This window comes from Micropterus salmoides, unplaced genomic scaffold (assembly GCF_014851395.1).
Source record: "Micropterus salmoides isolate LMB-PRFRI ecotype aquatic unplaced genomic scaffold, ASM1485139v1 Ms_hic_scaffold_2, whole genome shotgun sequence".
In the NCBI taxonomy this organism is placed as follows: Eukaryota; Metazoa; Chordata; class Actinopteri; order Centrarchiformes; family Centrarchidae; genus Micropterus; species Micropterus salmoides.
This window is the reverse complement of record NW_024041150.1, coordinates 9,774,565-9,794,007: the sequence shown is the minus strand read 5'-3', so window position 1 is coordinate 9,794,007 and position 19,443 is coordinate 9,774,565. Positions and strand designations below refer to the sequence as shown.

At 44.6% G+C, this 19,443-nt stretch overlaps 1 protein-coding gene and 1 long non-coding RNA gene across 2 annotated transcripts; both read right to left on the bottom strand.

Moving 5' to 3' along the window:
• Window positions 1-1,567: 1,567 nt before the first annotated feature.
• LOC119911556 lies at window positions 1,568-3,623 on the bottom strand. The gene is made up of 4 exons (XM_038730460.1): window positions 3,269-3,623; window positions 2,686-3,161; window positions 2,233-2,560; window positions 1,568-2,071 (listed from the first exon to the last, which is right to left on the bottom strand). Exons 2-4 carry the CDS (start codon window positions 2,931-2,933, stop codon window positions 1,586-1,588), a joined length of 1,062 nt encoding a protein of 353 aa, XP_038586388.1. The 5' UTR covers window positions 2,934-3,161; window positions 3,269-3,623; the 3' UTR covers window positions 1,568-1,585.
• A 363-nt stretch (window positions 3,624-3,986) lies between these two features.
• On the bottom strand, window positions 3,987-5,433 carry LOC119911557. Its single transcript, XR_005445911.1, has 3 exons — window positions 5,153-5,433; window positions 4,204-4,350; window positions 3,987-4,067 (listed from the first exon to the last, which is right to left on the bottom strand). It is a non-coding gene; the product is annotated as an uncharacterized LOC119911557 (long non-coding RNA).
• Between the last annotated feature and the right edge of the window lie 14,010 nt (window positions 5,434-19,443).

Genomic DNA, 19,443 nt, shown 5'->3' with positions numbered 1-19,443 from the left:
AGGGAAGAGCTGCCGCTGGGGACGCAGCTGAGGACCTGATGGTGTAGCAGGGAAGAGCTGCTGCTGCTGGGGACGCAGCTGAGGACCTGATGGTGGAGCAGGGAGGAGCTGCTGCTGGGGACGCAGCTGAGGACCTGAAGGTGGAGCAGGGAGGAGCTGCTGCTGGGGATTGACAGCCATGGGTGTTGCCACCGAGGGTGATACTTTCCTCTTCAACTTCGCCAGGCCCACGGTGCTGCTGGGCAGGTGGTACTGGTGAGCTGGGCCTGGCTGGGGGGGAGCAGACGAGGGGCGCACATTAGCAGAGGGAAGAGGGTTAGCTGCCACAGACAAGCGGCTGGGCAGGTTCAGCCCCTGCATCACCACCATATTTTCCTGCCTCTTCAACCTCTTATTGTGCCACTGCACCAGGGTGGTGTGGCTCACATCCACCAGCTGCAGGGTGGTCTGCAGGCGGGAAAGAGGCAGCAGGCTGGGAGGAAGCAGCAGGTTGGGAGGAAGCAGCAGGCGGGAAAGAGGCAGCAGGCTGGGAGGAAGCAGCAGGTTGGGAGGAGGCAGCAGGCTGGGAGGAAGCAGCAGGCTGGGAGGAAGCAGCAGGCGGGAAAGAGGCAGCAGGCTGGGAGGAGGAGAAGCTCAGGTCATCGAGCCATGGCACAGTATCTTCCTCAAAGCCCTCGTCTTCTTCTTCTTCCTCGCCCTCATCTATCTTCTCCAGCATGTCCTCTGTCTCCTCTGAGTCGGGGTTCACCGCCATGGGCTGTCCAGTCTGACTCAGCAGGTAGTCAACACCAAGCAGCTCTCCTATGGAAAATAACAGAAACACGCACACAGACACATTATTAGTTGAAATTCAAAACATTCTATATCCTTATGTAATTGTTTTATTTTAACGTCAAACATTAATACACTAAAAACCCACAAACCAAAACAAAAGCCACATCATCATCATCATTTAAGACATACCAGTGTATCTGGCAGGTGGCCTGAAGTTTGGCACAAGTACCCGGCCAAACACCTTCAGGCTGTTGGTGTTGAGACACTGGACCACATCCCCGGCGTAGGTGAGGAGAGATGAGGGCTTGCTGGTTACCGCTGCAGTCCCCCGATCCTGGTTCCACCTGTTGAGGCCTTCCTGCAGGTACAACTGGAAGTTCAGTGCGTTTGCACTGGTTCCTGGGAAAACAACAAAATATGGTTTTGCTTTTCAATCTTTAAATGTGATGAAAAAAACCTTACAAATTATTTAAAATCCCACAAGAGAGACACCAACCTGGAATGAACCTGTTGAGGTGGCAGTGAAACCACTCCAGGGACGTGGACCCTCTGGCACAGCGGTACCTGGTCAGGACAACGCCGCCTTTGGTGGTGGTGGTGCCTGTCACTGTGTACAGCTGCACACCTGGCACGTGCTGGATGCGCTTGACGTGCCGTTTCTGCACCTGCCAGATGTGCTCCATGCGCACCTGTTCCAGCAGCGGCACCCCCATGAGGTCTCTCCCTTTTGGCCCCTCCAGTGTTTGCAGCAGCTGCTCGATTAGGCTGATGGTCCCCTTCTCCTCGCGCGTCCTCCTTCTGCAGTACTGGCTCAGCTCCTTCTTAGTGATTCTCCTGTCCACCAGGAGATCAGTAAGCAATGGCACACCCTCCTGTCTGAGCTGCTCTCAGCCTGCCGCAACAGACTGAGGTCCCCTGCATCCCACTCAAAGATACATGCAGACAGGCAGCCCATGAAGGTGGGGTAGAGGGGATGAGCATCGGTGGTGCAACCGACAGCCAGCCTCCTCATGAAATGCCAGATGTCCAGTCTTATGTGGATGTCTGGCCACTGTGCAAACCTGGTCTGCAGCTTGCTCTCCCCCTCGCTCACGCAACAGCCACAGTCCACATACAGCAGCACAGGCGGGGGGGGACATGCCTGGCGGTACAGCTCCATCACTCCAGACACCATCCTGTCCAGTCCTGGCCCCTCCTGCACTGTCAGGACACTGGTCAGGACCTGGCCAACTTCGTTGCTGATTGAGGTCAGCCAGAGAGCTGTCCCTCTGCCGTGGCCAGCCAGCTTCTTTGTGATCTGGAGGGTGATGTTTTAATTACATATGTTTTAGATATTATCTATAGCAGTTAAGACACAGCACAAACTTATGTAATGTTACCACTGACAATAACGTAAACATGTATATGAGAGTATATATTACATACAAAGAAATATATTACAGTTAGATTATTTCTTACCTTTTTGGTTGAATCCATCTTTAAGATGGAACCAAACGTGGAGGTGATGCTGGCCTTAATGTGGTCCAGACGGGAGAGGATGTCCCTGCTGTAGACGGTCAGCAGCCAGCGACTGGTGGGGACGTGGATGGGCTCCGGGGGCTCCTGGCAGATCACTGGGAAGAGGCTGGGCTGATCCATAAAGTTAGCACACTCCCCCACATAGTGTGCCAACCGGTTCAGCCACTTCTCACCGTGGTTCTCCCGGAGCTGCTTCGCCAGTCGTGCTGGACTGTTGCCGAGAGTCTGGTCCCGAAGCAGCCGAATGACACGTATGTCACAAGCATACCTGAAAAGTATATTTAATTTAATCCTGGGTGTGTATACACGTCATATAACAATACAGTGATTAGTTACATGTTTATTGGAGGATAATTTAAGTGGATTAAGTCTTTTCAAAACTGTTTTACTCACTTGCGGGTCAGAATCATTTCAAACAGCTTCTGGTGGGGCAGGTCCAGCTGGTCCCGGACAGTCTGACTGGTTGACAGATAGTTCAGGGAACACACGCTGCACCTGAGTGTCTCTGTCACCATCAGGTAATACCCGTCGATGTATAGGACCTTTCGAGCCCTCTTGTGGACACCATAGCCCGTCAGCTGCTTCCCACAAGCCAGGCAGGACACCTTCACCTTCCACAGGTGGTATGGCATCCACACCATCAGCCGATGGGTGAAGAAGCTGTCGGGTGCTGGGGTCTGGTGGTAAATGAGGGCTGGGACAGGGGGCTCATACCACAGCTTTACATCTGACCGCAGTTTACCGGAGGGAAAGAGGGTGCTGGCAATCCACCTGTGGTCCTGCACAGGGATGGTCTTGCTCAGTTCCCCCAGCAACCAGATTGAAGCTGCAACCGCAGCTGCTGCTGAAGGAACTCCTCCAGACTCGTCCTGTTTAAAAGACAATAACATATAAGAGTAAGTTTATTGCATAAATAAAGGCTATACTGAAGATGATTTACAACAGAGCCAGACCAACGAATAGATGCTGTACTCACAGGGGCTACTGCAAGGCTGCTGCTTACAGAAGGGCTTGGGGTCCTCACAGAGGATGGAGAAGGAAGAGGAGAAGGAGGAAGAGGAGAAGACCTCGGTGTCCTCACAGAGGATGGTGCAGGGGTCGGTGTCCTCACAGAGGATGGTGCAGGGGTCGGTGTCCTCACAGAGGATGGTGCAGGGGTTGGTGTCCTCACAGAGGATGGTGCAGGGCTCGGGGTCCTCAAAGGGGATGGTGCAAGAAGAGGAGAAGAGCTCGGGGTCCTCACAGAGGATGGAGAAGGAAGAGGAGAAGAGCTCGGGGTCCTCACAGAGGATGGAGAAGGAGGAGAATTGCCACTAAATTGGGCTTTAGTGAGTCAGACTTTGACCCACCAAAACGTGATTTAGTGAAATGAAAAGAGAAAAAGATATAATTTAATGATGCAACACAAACACAATGGTTCATACAAAAGATTAATTGATTAGAAAGAACTCACCATTGACAAACTCAGCGGGGGGCGCAGGAAAGACCTCGGGGTGGCGGCAGACGCTGCAGCACTTGCTGAAGTCGCACCAGGGTCCGAGTCTGAAGCCACAGACTGTGGGGCTTCAGCAGGAGTGGCAGGCTGCTAAAAGAACAGAATTACGACATGTGATGTAACTGCAACAGCGTTATAACACAGATGCGATGCAAGATGAAAATTTATGTGATGTCATTTTGAAAGAGATCACCTTAACGGTGTGAAAGCCACAGTTACAGGCCTTGGACCCTCCAAAGAGGGTGCTCTGTCCATGGGCCTGCATGGGGCATTTCTCAATCTGGAACAATCAGAATCGTAATTTACAGTCCGTCTGATTGATACTATCTGCACCATGAAATCGACCATTTTTCATCAAGTGAACTGCATGTTAATGACCGTAACAAGTAATGGGTAGAAATTTTGCAATACTTTACCTTCTGGTAGAGGTCATACCACTTCCGTTGCCTTGGGGCTGGTTTATTACCTCCTGAAGGCCAAAGGCCAGTGGTGGCAAATGCCCTCAGCCTCGCCATCCACTCGCCATTTCCCATGGCCTTGTGGCTCTTAGGTTTGATGCTCATCTAATAATATGAACGTAATATATTTGCATTCAGATACAGTAATGACATGGATATATCTACAACCATTAACAGCTGTTATCTCCCTTCTTCAATGCTCCAGATGGGCTAATAATAATGTCATTGGCTCAAATGTCATTGGTAGGTAGCTATTTCACCAGTTAATCTGTAAGCACACCCACAATAGCTCTTGTCAAGTACAACACTGAATGTGAACATGCTTTGAATTATTCACTGTGACACTGCGGCACATACATACTTGCTCATGTAACTTGTCAGAAGCAAACATAATATATTACGTTCTGTACAAAATATGTAAGTTACAGCAGCTGTGTTAGCTATATAACGTTGGTTACCTGCCACCGCTGTCTTAAACAGGTAGTAAGCCTACTAAAATATTCTGATACAATGAAACGTTTCTATAACTAATATAGAAACTATTTCTATTAATAGAAACACAACAGGTTTTACCTTTGACGTTAGCGATTGCTAGCTATGCCGACTGACGTTGCCTATAATAATGCAACTGAGACAAACGATGAGATGCAATGCATATAATGGGTGTGGCTAATTAAGAAGGGGAATAAAGCATGCATGGCTGTTTAACGTTACACTTATATTAATTTTTTATACCGTTATTACATTTAAGTTAGTGATATGCGTTAGCGACTGCTAGCAGTTAACGTTAGCTAACGTCGTGCCTTCATTATAACGTAATGTGACACTCGACAACAAAAGATGGATATATATATATATAATATAACTAAGCATGTATGTCTATAAAATAAAGACATTTATTACTTACTTCTGACAGAGTTGTTAGAAGCCGTTTCGCCGGCGACGTCCAATGTCAGTCACTGGCGGAGGGACTGGAAAGAAGCGCAGCGGCGACGTCCAATGTCAGTCACTGGCGGAGGGACTGGAAAGAAGCGCAGCAATAAGTGACGTCCAATGTCATCCCGCGCAGTGATTGGGCGCCATCCAATGTCACATTGGATATCCCGTTGAGCGATTGGCCTCCGACATTGGACCTTCAAATGCCAGGATTGGATGACAAGATTGGAGCTTGACAGCCCATTCTGAACCAAGTAGAGCCAACAGCCGTGGGAGAGTGGGTGTGCCTCGGAAGGGAAAAAGCTTCTCTTGAAGGCGGCCTTACTCAGTGGACTCGCACAGGTAGACTCGCTGGTCTTTACCTAAGGAGCAGACGCTAACGCTGACGCTTCAGTGGTAGGTTTCACTAAAGTACTGTGAGTCTAATTGCACACAGGTGTTGGGCATTAAGAATGATTGCACCCAGCTGAGATCGCCCTCCGGATTAAAAAGACAAAAGCTTGGTTTCAGTGGGTGGGACACACACAAAGTTGTTTGATCTTGCTCAGCCGGCCTTCAGATTCTAGTGGATTGCTCAGTAAAAGTGCAAAGAAATAGCACCTCAAGAGTAGGAAAGATAGAGTAAAGTATTACCTCACTGCTGCAAACTCTTATTTGCCCCACGATTCTTGTCCTGTGTTTAAGAGTGGACTATAAAGTGAGCTTGCCATTTTGTAGTTTAATGGTGCATTACCGCCACCTATTGGACTGGAGTGTGAAACGAGAGATTAAACATAAAATAAAATAAACAAACAAAACAGAATTCTCAGTTTTTTTAAGAAACTTAATTGTATAACAACATATCTTGCTTTTGGTTTTCCCCAAGAGACCTGACAACAATGTTTTCTGAACTATTCAGTGGCTGTGTCCGAAATCCCCACTCATTCACTACTCCCTAGGGGCTATGTAGGGAGTTGTATGTAGAGCACTATATAGTGAGCTCACTGGCATTATTAAAACAACCCTTTCGGACACTACCCCGATCATTATCAGCACAGTGCATGATGGTATATATGGCTTGGTTAGTAACCATTGGTTGTACACTACTTTTCAAAATGCATTCTGGGATACATTGAATGGACTATATAGGGTATAGTAATTATCATTATACATTCGGACAGCATCTACAAAATGGCGAGCTCACTATATAGTCCACTATACAGTGAGTAGTGGGTGATTTCGGACACAGCCAGTGTTTGGAACTATTGGCTGCCCCGTGACACGCATCACTTCCGCATTCCAGTTCCAATCTATGGACAGAAGTCAATGGGAGTGTCGTAACCCTCATATTTAAGGGCTCTGGTTGTGATCACGTTGAAAGTGACCAATCATAAGAGGGTCAGTGGTGCCCTCCTTGGTTTCCGCCCCCAAATTGTCTAAAGTCATGTAGGCAGAAATAAGGGGCGAGTTAAATCTCAAAACGTTTTGCAACGGTTTGTAACATTTTCGAATTGAACGACATGTTTCTTTGCAACGTTGCGCAACGTTCTCGTTTGGTGTCAGGTGTTACCCAATCAGCTGCAACAAGTTTGTAAACACAACGGCGTTAAAAATGCAGGAAAATGCAGTGCGCTTGCGTACACACCAGGGTCGTCAGGGGACCACCGTTTCCGTTGAAAATAATGTTTTGCTAAGTTTTGTCTGCACTGAACTTGCCCCAGCTGAGCGAGCAGAAATCCACTGCGCGAGCTAAACACCACTCTGCGAGCAGAAGCCCACTGCATGCGAATGAATTTTTGAATGAATTTTTTAAGCCATTAATATAAGAATAACATAAGTAAAGTTGCATTTTTCATTGATGCTTGGTCAGCATTCTTGATGTTATGCTGACTGAGGATGACCATCCTCTGTCGTGTTTTTGCAAAGCATGAATTCCTTCAGCAAGTTCACTCAAAGCTCACACAGGGTCATAAGCAAATTCACTCATACTGGCTATAATAACCAGAGGTTGGAAGATGACAATCAAACCCCCTTAATCAGTAATTAAGCATGTAGTCTTAATATTAGCAGATTAACACATCAGCAGTTCCTCATGTAATCACAACAGTAGATAACAGCAGAACGAAGCATGCACTGTCACAGTGTCAGCAGATCTTGCACACCTGCAGCCTCTCCTATGGTCATAATCTACAGTAGATGACAGTTGGACAAGGCAAACCATCTGCAGCCTCTTCCTGCAGTCATTCCTCCCGCTCAAGGATCTAACCACAGTGAGCTTGTTTCTGTGTTCATGACTACAGTTCACTACTTATAAGTAAAAACCAAAGCACATCTATGTAAAAAGAAAATGATTAAGAATGATTAATGATTAATACTAATAAAATGGTTAAAAATGATGATATAAGAATGATTACTTATTGATTAAAGTAACTGATTAATGATAATAAAACTGATTAAAATTATTAATATTAATTAAGGATAATCACTGATGACTGTTTCTTGACTGATGTCTAACTTTTTGTCTGCAATGCTCCCCCTCTCTGTGTCCTAGGCATGCCCTCTGCCGATCACGCTATTTTAACCCAAACCCTGACTTTGTGGAATAAGCTGTTGTCTCTTGTGCTGTGTGCTATAGACAAGACATTCTTACTGTATTGATGTCTGTTTTGTAACACAATTTTTACTAATTCTGCTTCTACATTTTCCTTTGCTGGTGTTTTTGATGATGCTTGCTGTGCTCACTCTGCTACCAGAGCACACATGCCTGCTTACACACAGAGTTATAGAGTTTCAGCGTTGTGATCTTAACTTTACACTATAAAATAACACTCTAAATGATGACAATAGCTATTGAGTTTTGACACTGTAATCTTAACTTTACAATCTAAAATAATACTTTAAATGATGCCAATGCAGACCACCTTCGCTCTAGCAATTAATGATAACAATTTAGGCTGTAATGTTCTAAAATAATTCAGCCCGATGCGTCGATGCAGTGGTCTCACTGAAATTAATAAGCATGGTTGTGTTTTTTTTAAGTAGTGATAATGTCAGTTTGATCCCTGTCTGTGTGACTTCAAATTGTTTATATATTACAATTACTTACACAGAAGCAACATCTCCGATGCCATCTGGCAGAAAGATTTATTCCTCAGTGATCCCTTTCCAATTTATCCTCCTCCCAACATCATTGTGGAACATGTTGGCACGTTTTGCGTTGTGGCCCCAATGGCTTCCAGGGAGGAAATATAAAAAAGAAAATCAGAAATACTTTATTGATCCCTGAGGGGAAATTCTTTTGTCACAGTTGCACACATATCAAGGCATCAGGAATAGAAAAATAATTATAGAAAGTAGGTAGAATAAGAGTATATAAATATAAGATATAAAGAAAAATATAAAGGATTGTGGGTATTTCCAATATTTACATTATTAAAGAATCATTATGGTATTAAAGAATTATTATTGTGAAAGGTAATACTGAATAAATAGCAGCAGAATAGCCACAGAGAATATTGCACATTAATTATTAAACATACAATATTGCACAAAACTGGTAATAATGTCCAGTATAATCAACCCATTCTCACTCCCAAGTCGCCTCATATGGACGCATGGTCAAGAGCCATAGTCTGCACCCTGACTTTGAACCAGGAGGTTTGTGTCCCGTGTGAAACAAAAAGTCAACATTAAATATTTTTATTTAGGCAAGTTAAGTAAATTGACTTAAGTGAAATTAGTTAACTTAATGCTCCCGTGTTTGAGCAGCTCATCATGGAGTGGGTGGGAGACATTGTCTAAGATGACATGTAATTTGGACAGAATCCTCCTCTCTGACACACGACAGAGAGTCCAGCTCCACCCCCACAACCTCATTGGCCTTGCGGATCAGTTTGTTGAGTCTGTTGTGTCTGCTACCCTCAACCTGCTGCCCCAGCAGCAAACAGGATAGCAATGGCCACTACAGACTCATAAAACATCCTCAGCATTGTCCGGAAGATGTTGAAGGACCTCAGCCTCCTCAGAAAGTTGAGATGGCTTTGACTCATTCTGTAGAGGGCTTGGGTGTTCTCGGCCCAGTCCAGTTTATTGTCAACTTGCTCTCCCAGGTACTTGTAATCCTCCACACTTGACCCCATGGATAGAAACAGGGGTCACTGGTACCTTGGCTCTCTAGATCCACAACCATTTCTTTAGTCACGTTGAGCTGTAGATGGTTCTGCTCACACCATGTGACAAAGTCACCCACCACAGCCCTGTCCTCAGTCTCATCAGCCCTGCTGATACATCCAACAGCAGAGTCATCAGAAAACCTCTGAAGATGGCAGGACTCTATGTTGTAGTCGAAGTCTGTGGTGTAGATGGTGAAGAGAAAGGGAGAGGGGACAGTCCTCTAAAGGGCCCCGGTATTGCTGACCACACTGTCTGACACACAGTGTTGCAGACGCAAATATTGTGGTCTGCCAGTGAGGTAGTCAACAATCCAGGACACGAGGGGGGCATCCACCTGCATTGCTGTCAGCTTCTCACCCAGCAGGGCTAGCCGGATGGTGTTGAAAGCACTGGAGAAGTCAAAAAACATGACCCTCACAGTGCTTGTCCAGGTTGGCGTAGATGCGGTTGAGCAGGAAGATGATGCTGTCCTTAACTCCCAGTCGGGGCTGGTAGGCGAACTGGAGGGGGTCCAGGAAAGGTCTGACCATGGGCCGCAGCTGATCCAGACTCTCCAGGTTCTTCATAATGTGGGAGGTCAGTGCCACAGGTCAGCCTGACGTCATGCCAAAGCGTGTAATACTCACGCTGGTCCGCTAGAGGATGCGTGTCATTGTCACGCTTTGCCTCCTCAAAGCGTGACAGTGACACGCATGCATGACGGTTTGTACAAGCAGGTGGTGATGTGTTGGAGAGCCAAAGGTATTTTTCTTTCACCTTAGTACAGTAATAGTACTGTTAACACTTAGCTTGCTTCCTTTTTTTCCCTTACTCTCCCTATGGCCTCCCTACACCCTTTTTTTTTTTTGTTGTCTGACCATGTTTTTGTCTTCCTTTCCAATATAGTATTATTGAAATGGCTGCTCAGCAAGACAGAGGGAGAGCAGAGGACGTTATTTTCATTGCAGACATGCTTCTTGCTCAAAACAATTAGACCGGGAAATTTGTATGAACTGCTTAACAGTTGTATTTTAGTGTTATCATAAAATACTAACTTTCTGTCATGCAAGGCAAAGGAAGCCAATGGCAAAGCAACATCCACTAAAGACAGCAAATATAATGTCCGATGGGTGGAGAGAAATGCTGAAGGACATCCACTGCTAAAAAGAAGCAGAAATGGGGAGACATGAAAACGGGATGTTGGAGAGGAAGACTTGTTACTTTGGAAGGGTAAGATCAGTGTTGATCAAAGTTGCCATATGTAGGTATGAGATAATATTAATGTAGCTATTAGACGTTTTACTAATCGAATGTACAAGCTAGAAAAATACATGGAGACGTATTCCAAACATGGCAACAGAAAACAGTACAGATTTTGTCAGTTAAAAGGTTTAGTTGTTTTACACTTTGTAAAATTAACCAATGTCTGACACCGAACATGATTTTTTTTCGTATTCCATTAAGGTCCGAGGAACCATATTTTGATGGCACATTCATTGCCAAGGATGCTGACGTACACCAGTTTGTTGAGGAGATCAGGAGTAAAATGAAAAGTGTGAGTAAAATCTATAGTGTTTGCACCTTTGATTTTAATCCAAAATGTGAACTGTCTGGTTTTTACTTTATTAAATAGTTAATGTATCCCTCAAGACCTGTGATACAGATAAGTATTTTAGTTTGTTACAAGCACTTTGAGCAGTATGGTCCACTCTTCCAAGCAATTTTGTGTTAAGGTTTGAAATTAAGTAGCTAGTTTAGTAACTCGGTAATCTATTTAATATCAGATTTCTGTAAAAGAGTTACTATGCATGTGGTTTGTCACCCTGTCTTTCAACTAGTTTGTGTAGCTGGAGTTGAGAAAGTGGAAGATGCATTTTCTGAAGCACCCTAAACCCTGACAAAACCTTTATTAGTAGTTTGAAAGTAAAGCTTTATTGTCCTAAATTATTACAAATGCCATTTGGTGTGGTGAAATCTGACCCCATGGTCGGTAGATTAAGTAACTAGTTAAGAAGAAATTGTAAATTTAAGTTTTAACCAGAATTGTTTTGTCATGCAGACTGCCAGCGGGGGATCTGTGGAGCCAGTCAGTGGACTGCTGCACGTGAGACTGCCAGAAAAGCAAGCAAACTGGATGAAGAGGTTCTTGAGGTGGTTGTTTTCAGACATGGAGTGCTACTCAAGGCCCTTAACATGTATAGGGGGGATATATTTGCCTATCCACTGTTCCTGCAGAAGGAACTTCAGGCAGCCACAAACAGACATTGCTCTTGCACAGATATTGCAAATATTGGCCCTACCTTGAGAAGTTGGCAGTCTCCATGTTGGAACTCAGACCTTTACTGCAGATGAGGCCGTTCCTTTCTGTCATGCATGCCAAGGCTCATTCAACCAAGTGTGAGGTACTAGATATTCTTTGTCATACAATTTAAAATTATATTTTTATTATATAATACACTGTATATGATTATAATGTTAGTATCACGCTGATTTGTTAGATAATCTGGAGTGGCAAAAATCAGGAAGGTGCTGGTACAACTGCAGGGGAGGAGGTCGAAATGGTAAACAGCTACCTGTCTCGTTGTATCCTCACAACATGACAAAATCTGGTAAGTGTTGCTTATTTGTATCATTTTAGGAAACCTGTGTTTTATTCTTTTTGTATTCTTTCTCTCTTATGCTATAAATGAGACTGCATAAGAGAAAGCTGTTAATATTCTAACATGGCAATACAATAAAACTGCATTACATCTCTCTTAAATTAAAAGTCAGTGTCAATACATGGATGAACTGAAATAATATGAGCATTAATGGGACTTTTCTCCATCACACAATTTATGTTAAATGCCAGGAATGACATGCTATTGGGTGGAACCAATGGAAGCAGGAAGGCCTTCATCTTGCATTATCCAGCTGTAGCAGACCTAAAATGTTTTAGTTATGCATTTTAAAAAATTTATGAGAATTGATACCCAATTATGAATTCATAATTGAAGATTCATAAAATCAAAATTTTCCTCGTTTCAGGGCACCACCGGAGTTGTTATAATCCTAGACTCTCCGGACCTCTAGGTAGTTTTAATAATTATACAATTATTACTAGTGATCAGTTAGTTAATAATTGCTTTAATAATTTTATTGTAAAGATGAAATCTAGTGAAACACTCCTGTGACTGATCTGTCTAAAACAACAGAAATTTGACTCCAAAGTCCAACAGGCACCTAATAAGTACTAAATGGAGTTTTAATACCAAAATACATCTGTATGAAATATTTAGGACGCTGATTTGAGCTGTTGCGATTTGGGGCCCCTATGTGGCCCCTGAAAGAAACTAGCTTGGGAAAGGCGGCAGAAGGTTGAGATTCAAGATTCTTGATGGTGTTGTCTCTGTGAGTCTTCTGGGTAAGTTTGAAGCCATTGGAGCTCAACTCAGAGATTTCTACATGAAAGTCTCTAAAAGGTAGAAGCTGGCTGTTTTAGCCTTATACTGAGTTGATGGCTCAGTATAAGTATAGCTTTGGAGTCAAATTTAGCTCACTTTCTGTTGTTTTAGACAGATCAGTCACAGGACAGAGTGTTTCACCAGATCTCATCTTTACAACAAAAATACCAATTTGATAAACCCATATTTCACTGAACAGGACTCTCTTGCTTCTCAAGCCTAAGCGAGTGTGTAAAGCTCCTTTTGTGGAGTTTATGAGCTAACAACCACCTAATAAGTTCTAAATGGAGTTTTAATACCAAAATACAACTGTATGATGGGTGTGGGACGCTGATTTGAGCTGTTGTGATTTAGGGCTCCTATGTGGCCCCTGAAAGAAACTAGCTTGGGAAAGGCGGCAAAAGGTTGAGATTCAAAATTCTTGATGGTGTTGACTCTTTGAGTCTTCTGGGTAAGTTTGAAGCCATTTGGAGCTCAACTCAGAGATTTCTACATGAAAGCCTCTAAAAGGTAGAAGCTGGCTGTTTTAGCCTTAATATACTGAATTGATGGCTTCCAGTGACCTGTTGGACTTTGGAGTGGCCTGGTTCCTGGGGGTCCTGATCCCTGGATCCTTAGCCAGGAATGAGTATCTATATCTGGCTGTGGGCCGTTCAGCAGGAGGGGCCTAGAGCGTTGCCCAGGACTGAGTGCCTGCTCCTGGGGTGTGGACTTCCAGCTCGACCTGGCCCTTTTTCGTAAATGTCTACACGGGAATGACTGTATTGACCTCCAGCAGAAGGTGGCCTGGTCCCCGGAACTTTACCCAGGAATCTGTTCCTCTTCCTTGTGGTATGGGCCTCCGGTGGTTAAGGGGGGGCCGGTCCCTTCTGACTTTACCCAGGAATGAGTTCCTGTTCCTGGGATATGGGTCGCAAGCTGGAGGGAGGGTGGTTGTGTCTGCCCAGGAAGGAGTGCCTGTTCAGGGGTCTGGACTTGGAGGTTGACTGGGTCCTTTTCCTCAAAGTCTGCCCAGGAAGGACCGTCTGTTCCTGGGATGGATGTCCAGCAGAAGGTGGGCCGGCCATGGAACTTTACCCAGTAATCACTCCCTGTTCCCGGGGTGTGGACCTAGAGCTGGCACGGGGTCGTGGATCCCGGGTTCTCTACCCAGGAACGAGCGTCTGATCCTGGCTAGGGACTTCCAGGCGGACTGGATCCTTTTCCTGAATGTCCACCCAGGAATGAGCGTCTGTTTGTGAGTGAGGACCTCCGGCTGAAGGTGGCCTTGTTGCTGTACCCATACCCGGGAACGGGTGACTATTCCTGTCTGTGGACTGCCAGCGTGAACGGTGTCCCGGTTCCTGGATGTTTACCCAGGAATCAGTGCCTGTGGATTCCAAGTGACTCTGGAGCACCTTGGACATTATGGGCAGAATAAGTTTTTTGTCAATTAGCCGTAGAACATCTTTTGAAGGGCCGTTTGGGGGCGCCTGAGTGGCTTACGGCCATACCACCCTGAACACACCTGAAGGTTGAAGCAGGAAGTGGCAGAGCGGTAATAGTGTGCCTTGAATCAAAACGTTTTTCTTCATATATATTAGTTTTTTTGTCATTTTGGTGATAGATTTCGTTTGGAAGGAAGTTTGCGTTTATTATAAGCCTCAATCCCCTGACAGCTTTGCTGTTTGGGGGAGGTTTTTCTTTTTTTTTCGGTCGGACATCATGGCAACAAACAACGGAACGGAAAAATTGCAGAGTAAAGACACGGACAGGCGGAATATGGGAGAAAAGGAAAGTGTGGAGAACGACAGACAACCCGTGATTGACGGCAGACAGAGCAACGAGACGGATGAAGGCCAAGGAGCAAACGAAGAACGAAATTTGAACAGAAAGAGTGGCGGAGAAGAGCGAGGAGGAGTGAGAGAAAAGTACGGAAGAGACTTGACGATCGAGGTGGAGGTGGAGGGAACGGCAAGAGTTTCAATGATGGAAGTTTTGACGGAGGTGAAGAAGAAGTGCGGAGAAGTGATCGGCTGCAGAGTGAGAGGTGAGAGGACGTATGAAGTCACAATGAAGGACGAGGAGGGGAAGACGAAGCTGATGGATGGTCTTCGTGTGAAAGGAGCGCTTGTGCATGCCAGGGACATAATCAGCACCGATATGGTGGTGTCCTTCATTAACCTGCCGGTATATATGGATGATCACGACTGAATGAGTGGGGAGTGAGGCAGATGTCGCCAATCAAGAGGCGCATGTGGCCGGGGACGGAGATCGCTGATGGAACGAGGTTTTTAAAGGTGCGCTTCACTGAGGAGGTGCGCTCACTCCCGTACTCCACCAAGTTTGAGACTCTCAGAGGCACGGAGTATTTCCGTGTGATCCACGACAGACAGATGCGGGTGTGCAGACTTTGTATAAAACCGGGACATGTCTTCAGAGATTGCCCCAAATTCAAGTGCTTCAGATGCAAAAAAACAGGCCATTTCGCACGCGAGTGTGAGGAGGGGAGAGAGACCGAGCCGGAGACCGAGAAGGAAGAAAGTAATGATACAATGGAGGAAGAGGAGGCGGCTGGAGGTGAGAACGATGAAGAAGATAGAGAACTGGAGCGGAGGTATCAGATGGACGGCGACAGTGAGGACGGCGTCATGGAGGAAGACGAGGAAGAGAGGATTGGTCAGGCGAGAGGAGTCGAGACGGACGAGGAGCTGGCCGAGACTGAGGAGGAAAGACCGAGGGGGACAGGACAGAGGTGTTCAGAGAATCAGAGGGACGATGGAGAGACTGTGCCAAAACAGAGGAGCGGAGAAGAATGGATGGAAGAAGAGAGACGAGAGGGATCTGAGAATGAGACAGCAGTGGCTCAGAGACCGACAGCAAAAAGAAAGGCTGTAGGAGACAGAGCGGGAGGAGACAGGAATAAGGGACCGCGGTCTGGTATGTGATCTTTTCAGTGTTTCAGTTACTTTCTTTATTTTGTTTTGCTCTCATGGCCACTGTAACTTCTGTAAATGTGAATGGCTTAAGGGATAGAGGGAAGATGAAGGGTTTGTTGTATGTATATAAAAGCGACATATTGTGCATCCAAGAAACAAACTGGGATGAGGGAAAAGTAGAAGAGGTGAGAGAGGTATGGGGGGGTGACATCTATTATAATAATGGAGCTAGGAATGCAAGAGGGGTAGCAATACTGGTTAAAAAAGATAAAGTTGAGAGTATAAAAGAGGTATATAAGGATGGGACAGGGAGGATAATAGTAATAGAATTCAAATACAGAAATATAGAGTTTAGACTAGTTAACATTTATGTTCCTAATGTTGAAATAGACAAAAGAAGTATTATAGAGGAGCTAAAAGGATTAATAGTGGGGAGGTGTATTATAGTAGGGGATTTTAATACAAAATGTAGCAGATTAGATGTGGGTAGAGGGGTTGTATTTAGATGGGAAAAATCAAGATGCATGTTATTGGAGGTGATCAGAGATAAGGGCCGTTTGGGGGCGCCTGAGTGGCTTACAGCCACACTGCTCTGGGAGCGCCTGGTCTCGTCAGATCTCGGAAGCTAAGCAGAGCAGGGCCTGGTTAGTACTTGGACGGGTGCCTGCCTGGGAATGGCCCATGACCCCTCCAAGTCCCTATCCTGGGCCCTGATCACCTTGGGAAAAAAGCAAAATAAACAGATCAGCAGGAGAGAGGGACGGGCCAAATGGAAAGAGTCCAGTGCTTTCACACTTCAGGACATCAATACTGTCTTGTTTACCTCTGAAATGGTTTACTGTTCTTTTTTATGTTTTTGTGAATAAGAAGACTAGAATCTCTGACTTGAATGTTTTATGAAGTATAATATGATGTCTGTCACATAATGTAACAAACATGATGCTTCAATTAAAACGTATAAAGTATGAATGGATGCACTTTACAAATAAACTTGAGACTTTTAGTTACAATGTTTGAAAGATCACTGAAAAAAATCTAAGAAACTATATTAGGCTACTTGAACAAAGTGTAAATTGCTCATATCTGAGATATTATTCACTCTACAGGCCCTATTCACCCTGTAGGGAGCGTGTAAAATGTACACATAAAAGGGCCTTAATGGAATTTTAGAAAAAGACTTTACCTTTACCTTACTGGTAAGTTATTCTGTTATACTCAATACAGTTTCATGTAACAGTCTTTAGCTGTATCTAGTGGACAACTGGGGAAACAGCAGTGAGAGGAATCATATATTTGGAAAAAAAATTTTATTATTTGTTCAACAATATATATCTACATATCAGAAATAAATAAACACAACAATAATAATAACACAGGTAAACAGAACAGAATTAACATTAATTATTAAGTAATTTAGCAGAAAATATAACAAAACAAGTACTAATAACTTAATTATTTACAGGATTTTTATATATATTTACACGATTTATACATGTACACATTGAGCAATATACAATATACGTACAATATATACAAGGGGATGAGGAAATGCAGTGCAATAGTATGCAATGTTAAGCAGATATTTACATTCACTAAAAACACATCTTTTTTTCCCCACTGTCTGATTTGATGCCAGACAATGAGAAAATAGGTATGTGTTTTATAGATGGTGTATAATGAAGCGGTGAATTAGTGTAAGAGGCAGATATTGTAGCCAATATGACTTATTATATTTTAGCCTTATTATAAGAATATAAATAACATGGCAAATTAAATTATATTGTAACCATATCCCAGAAATCTGCTATTGTGATTTGGGGGATGTAGTTGCTGATGTAGTTGGCTCTCTAGTTGTTATTTTTTTTCTTTTGTAGTTCCTCATCTACTACACTTTTGAAGTGTTCAAAACTGTTGAACACAACACCTTCAAAACCTGAAGTGGTGGACTTCCTAGTTGCTGGGCAATAGGTAAATATTTTTTGGCTGCTTTCAGCAGCCTTGTTTTTGGAGGGCGTGTACCTCTTACGCTGCCCACCACACTGGGGTACTTGGCAGGCCCCACAAGGATTCATGGATTTGTGAGGCTTGATTGGTCTGGATGTCAGCGCAGGAGGCGGTGCAAAAGGTATGAAGCCTTGACTGCTGGATGCCCCACAGAGCATCATGGATGGTCCCTGTGGCTGTGCAGGAACCACTACCAGGACAGGTGCTGCTGACGCTCTGGGTGGGATGTACGTGGCCACAGGGGGTTTAGGTTGAATGGGCCGGTTCACAAGCTCCGGCTCTTTCAGATCTACCCTGAAAAAATAAATCATACACGCGATGATGAGTATAATTCATGAGAGATAATGTGTATGACTATCATTTCACATGGTTTGTTTTGTTTAAGTTTAAACCATTCAGCTGGTAAATTCAGATATGTTCACATATTGTAATAAAGTAGTAAAGTCACATACTTGTGAAATGAAGAACTGAACAACTCACCTCCGCTTCTGGCCATGCCTTTTCCCAGCTGCATGACGTAGGCTCTGGTACTGAACCTGCGGTCGATCTGGAGCTGGTAGGGATTCTGGCAGAGTAGGAGCTGCTGGCATTGGTTCTTCTGACAGCACTCTTTGGTGGGGTTTCACCCTTGGCATTACTGTTGCCCTGTAGTTAGCCTTCTTCTCTTCCCGTGCCATGAATGTAGAGATGGACTTGGCATTCACATTGGGCAGAGGAATGGAGAGACCGTTGAGGATGGGATCGTCTCTGACTCTGTCTACAATCCTTTTATACTGGCCCTTGATTGCACTGGTGATTTTAGTGGGGGATTTGAGACGACTGGCTGGTGGCCGGTTTTTCAGCATCTTAATAATGACTCAACTGCAAATATGTAATGTACTAATCACCAGTGTGTCTAGGCAGTTACAACAACTAACAGTAGACTAATTAACACAACATGACAATGGTGCAGTTCATTTGTTTCAGATTATGTAAAATCAAAATGAACTATACCATACATACTTTTCATGGATAGAATATGCATTATATTTATAGGTATTTGACCACTTAGTATGTATGTATATTGTTATAATGCAAGATTGTGTACCTTGCTGGGCATAGTAATGCCTTTCAGTGAAGCTGGTTGACTGCCACATGGCATACTCTACTCCAAGGAGCTCCTCCTCATCTGGGTCCTTGTATACAGCAGGTTAGGGCATTGGAGCGGCAAAGTTGGGCTCGAGGACGTGCTTTTTACCGAAGAGCACCTCAGCCTGCTGATTCAGGCGCTGAATCTGCCGCGGGTCCAAACACCACGTCTGCCTGCCATGACCACCAGCAACCCGGAGTGATTCCATGCAGCTGTTCCACTGCACAGCAAATGTAATCAGATACACCTGAAAGACATGACCATTCATGCATTTTGATTACAAAGTGGGCATCGCCCAGCAGCATGACATACAATTTGTCTTTTGTCTGCTATTTTGTGTGTGTGCATCTCATACACCCAGTTGATGCTATGTGAACAGCATAGAGTTCACACACACACAGGAAGAGAGGGTAGCACAAAAGCAGGGAGGATACAGGTAAAATATGCCTTTGAAGAACGATGTGTAATCAATATTTTTTGTTTATACTTACTTGGAATGGCATAACTCCACATTTCTGTGAGGGAATGGCATTGTACAGGTGTGAGTGCAAGCCCTCCAAGGAGTTACTGCCTCGCCGACACCTGTACTTGTTCAGGCAGACACCATTCAGCACCACCACCTTCACTGACACATACA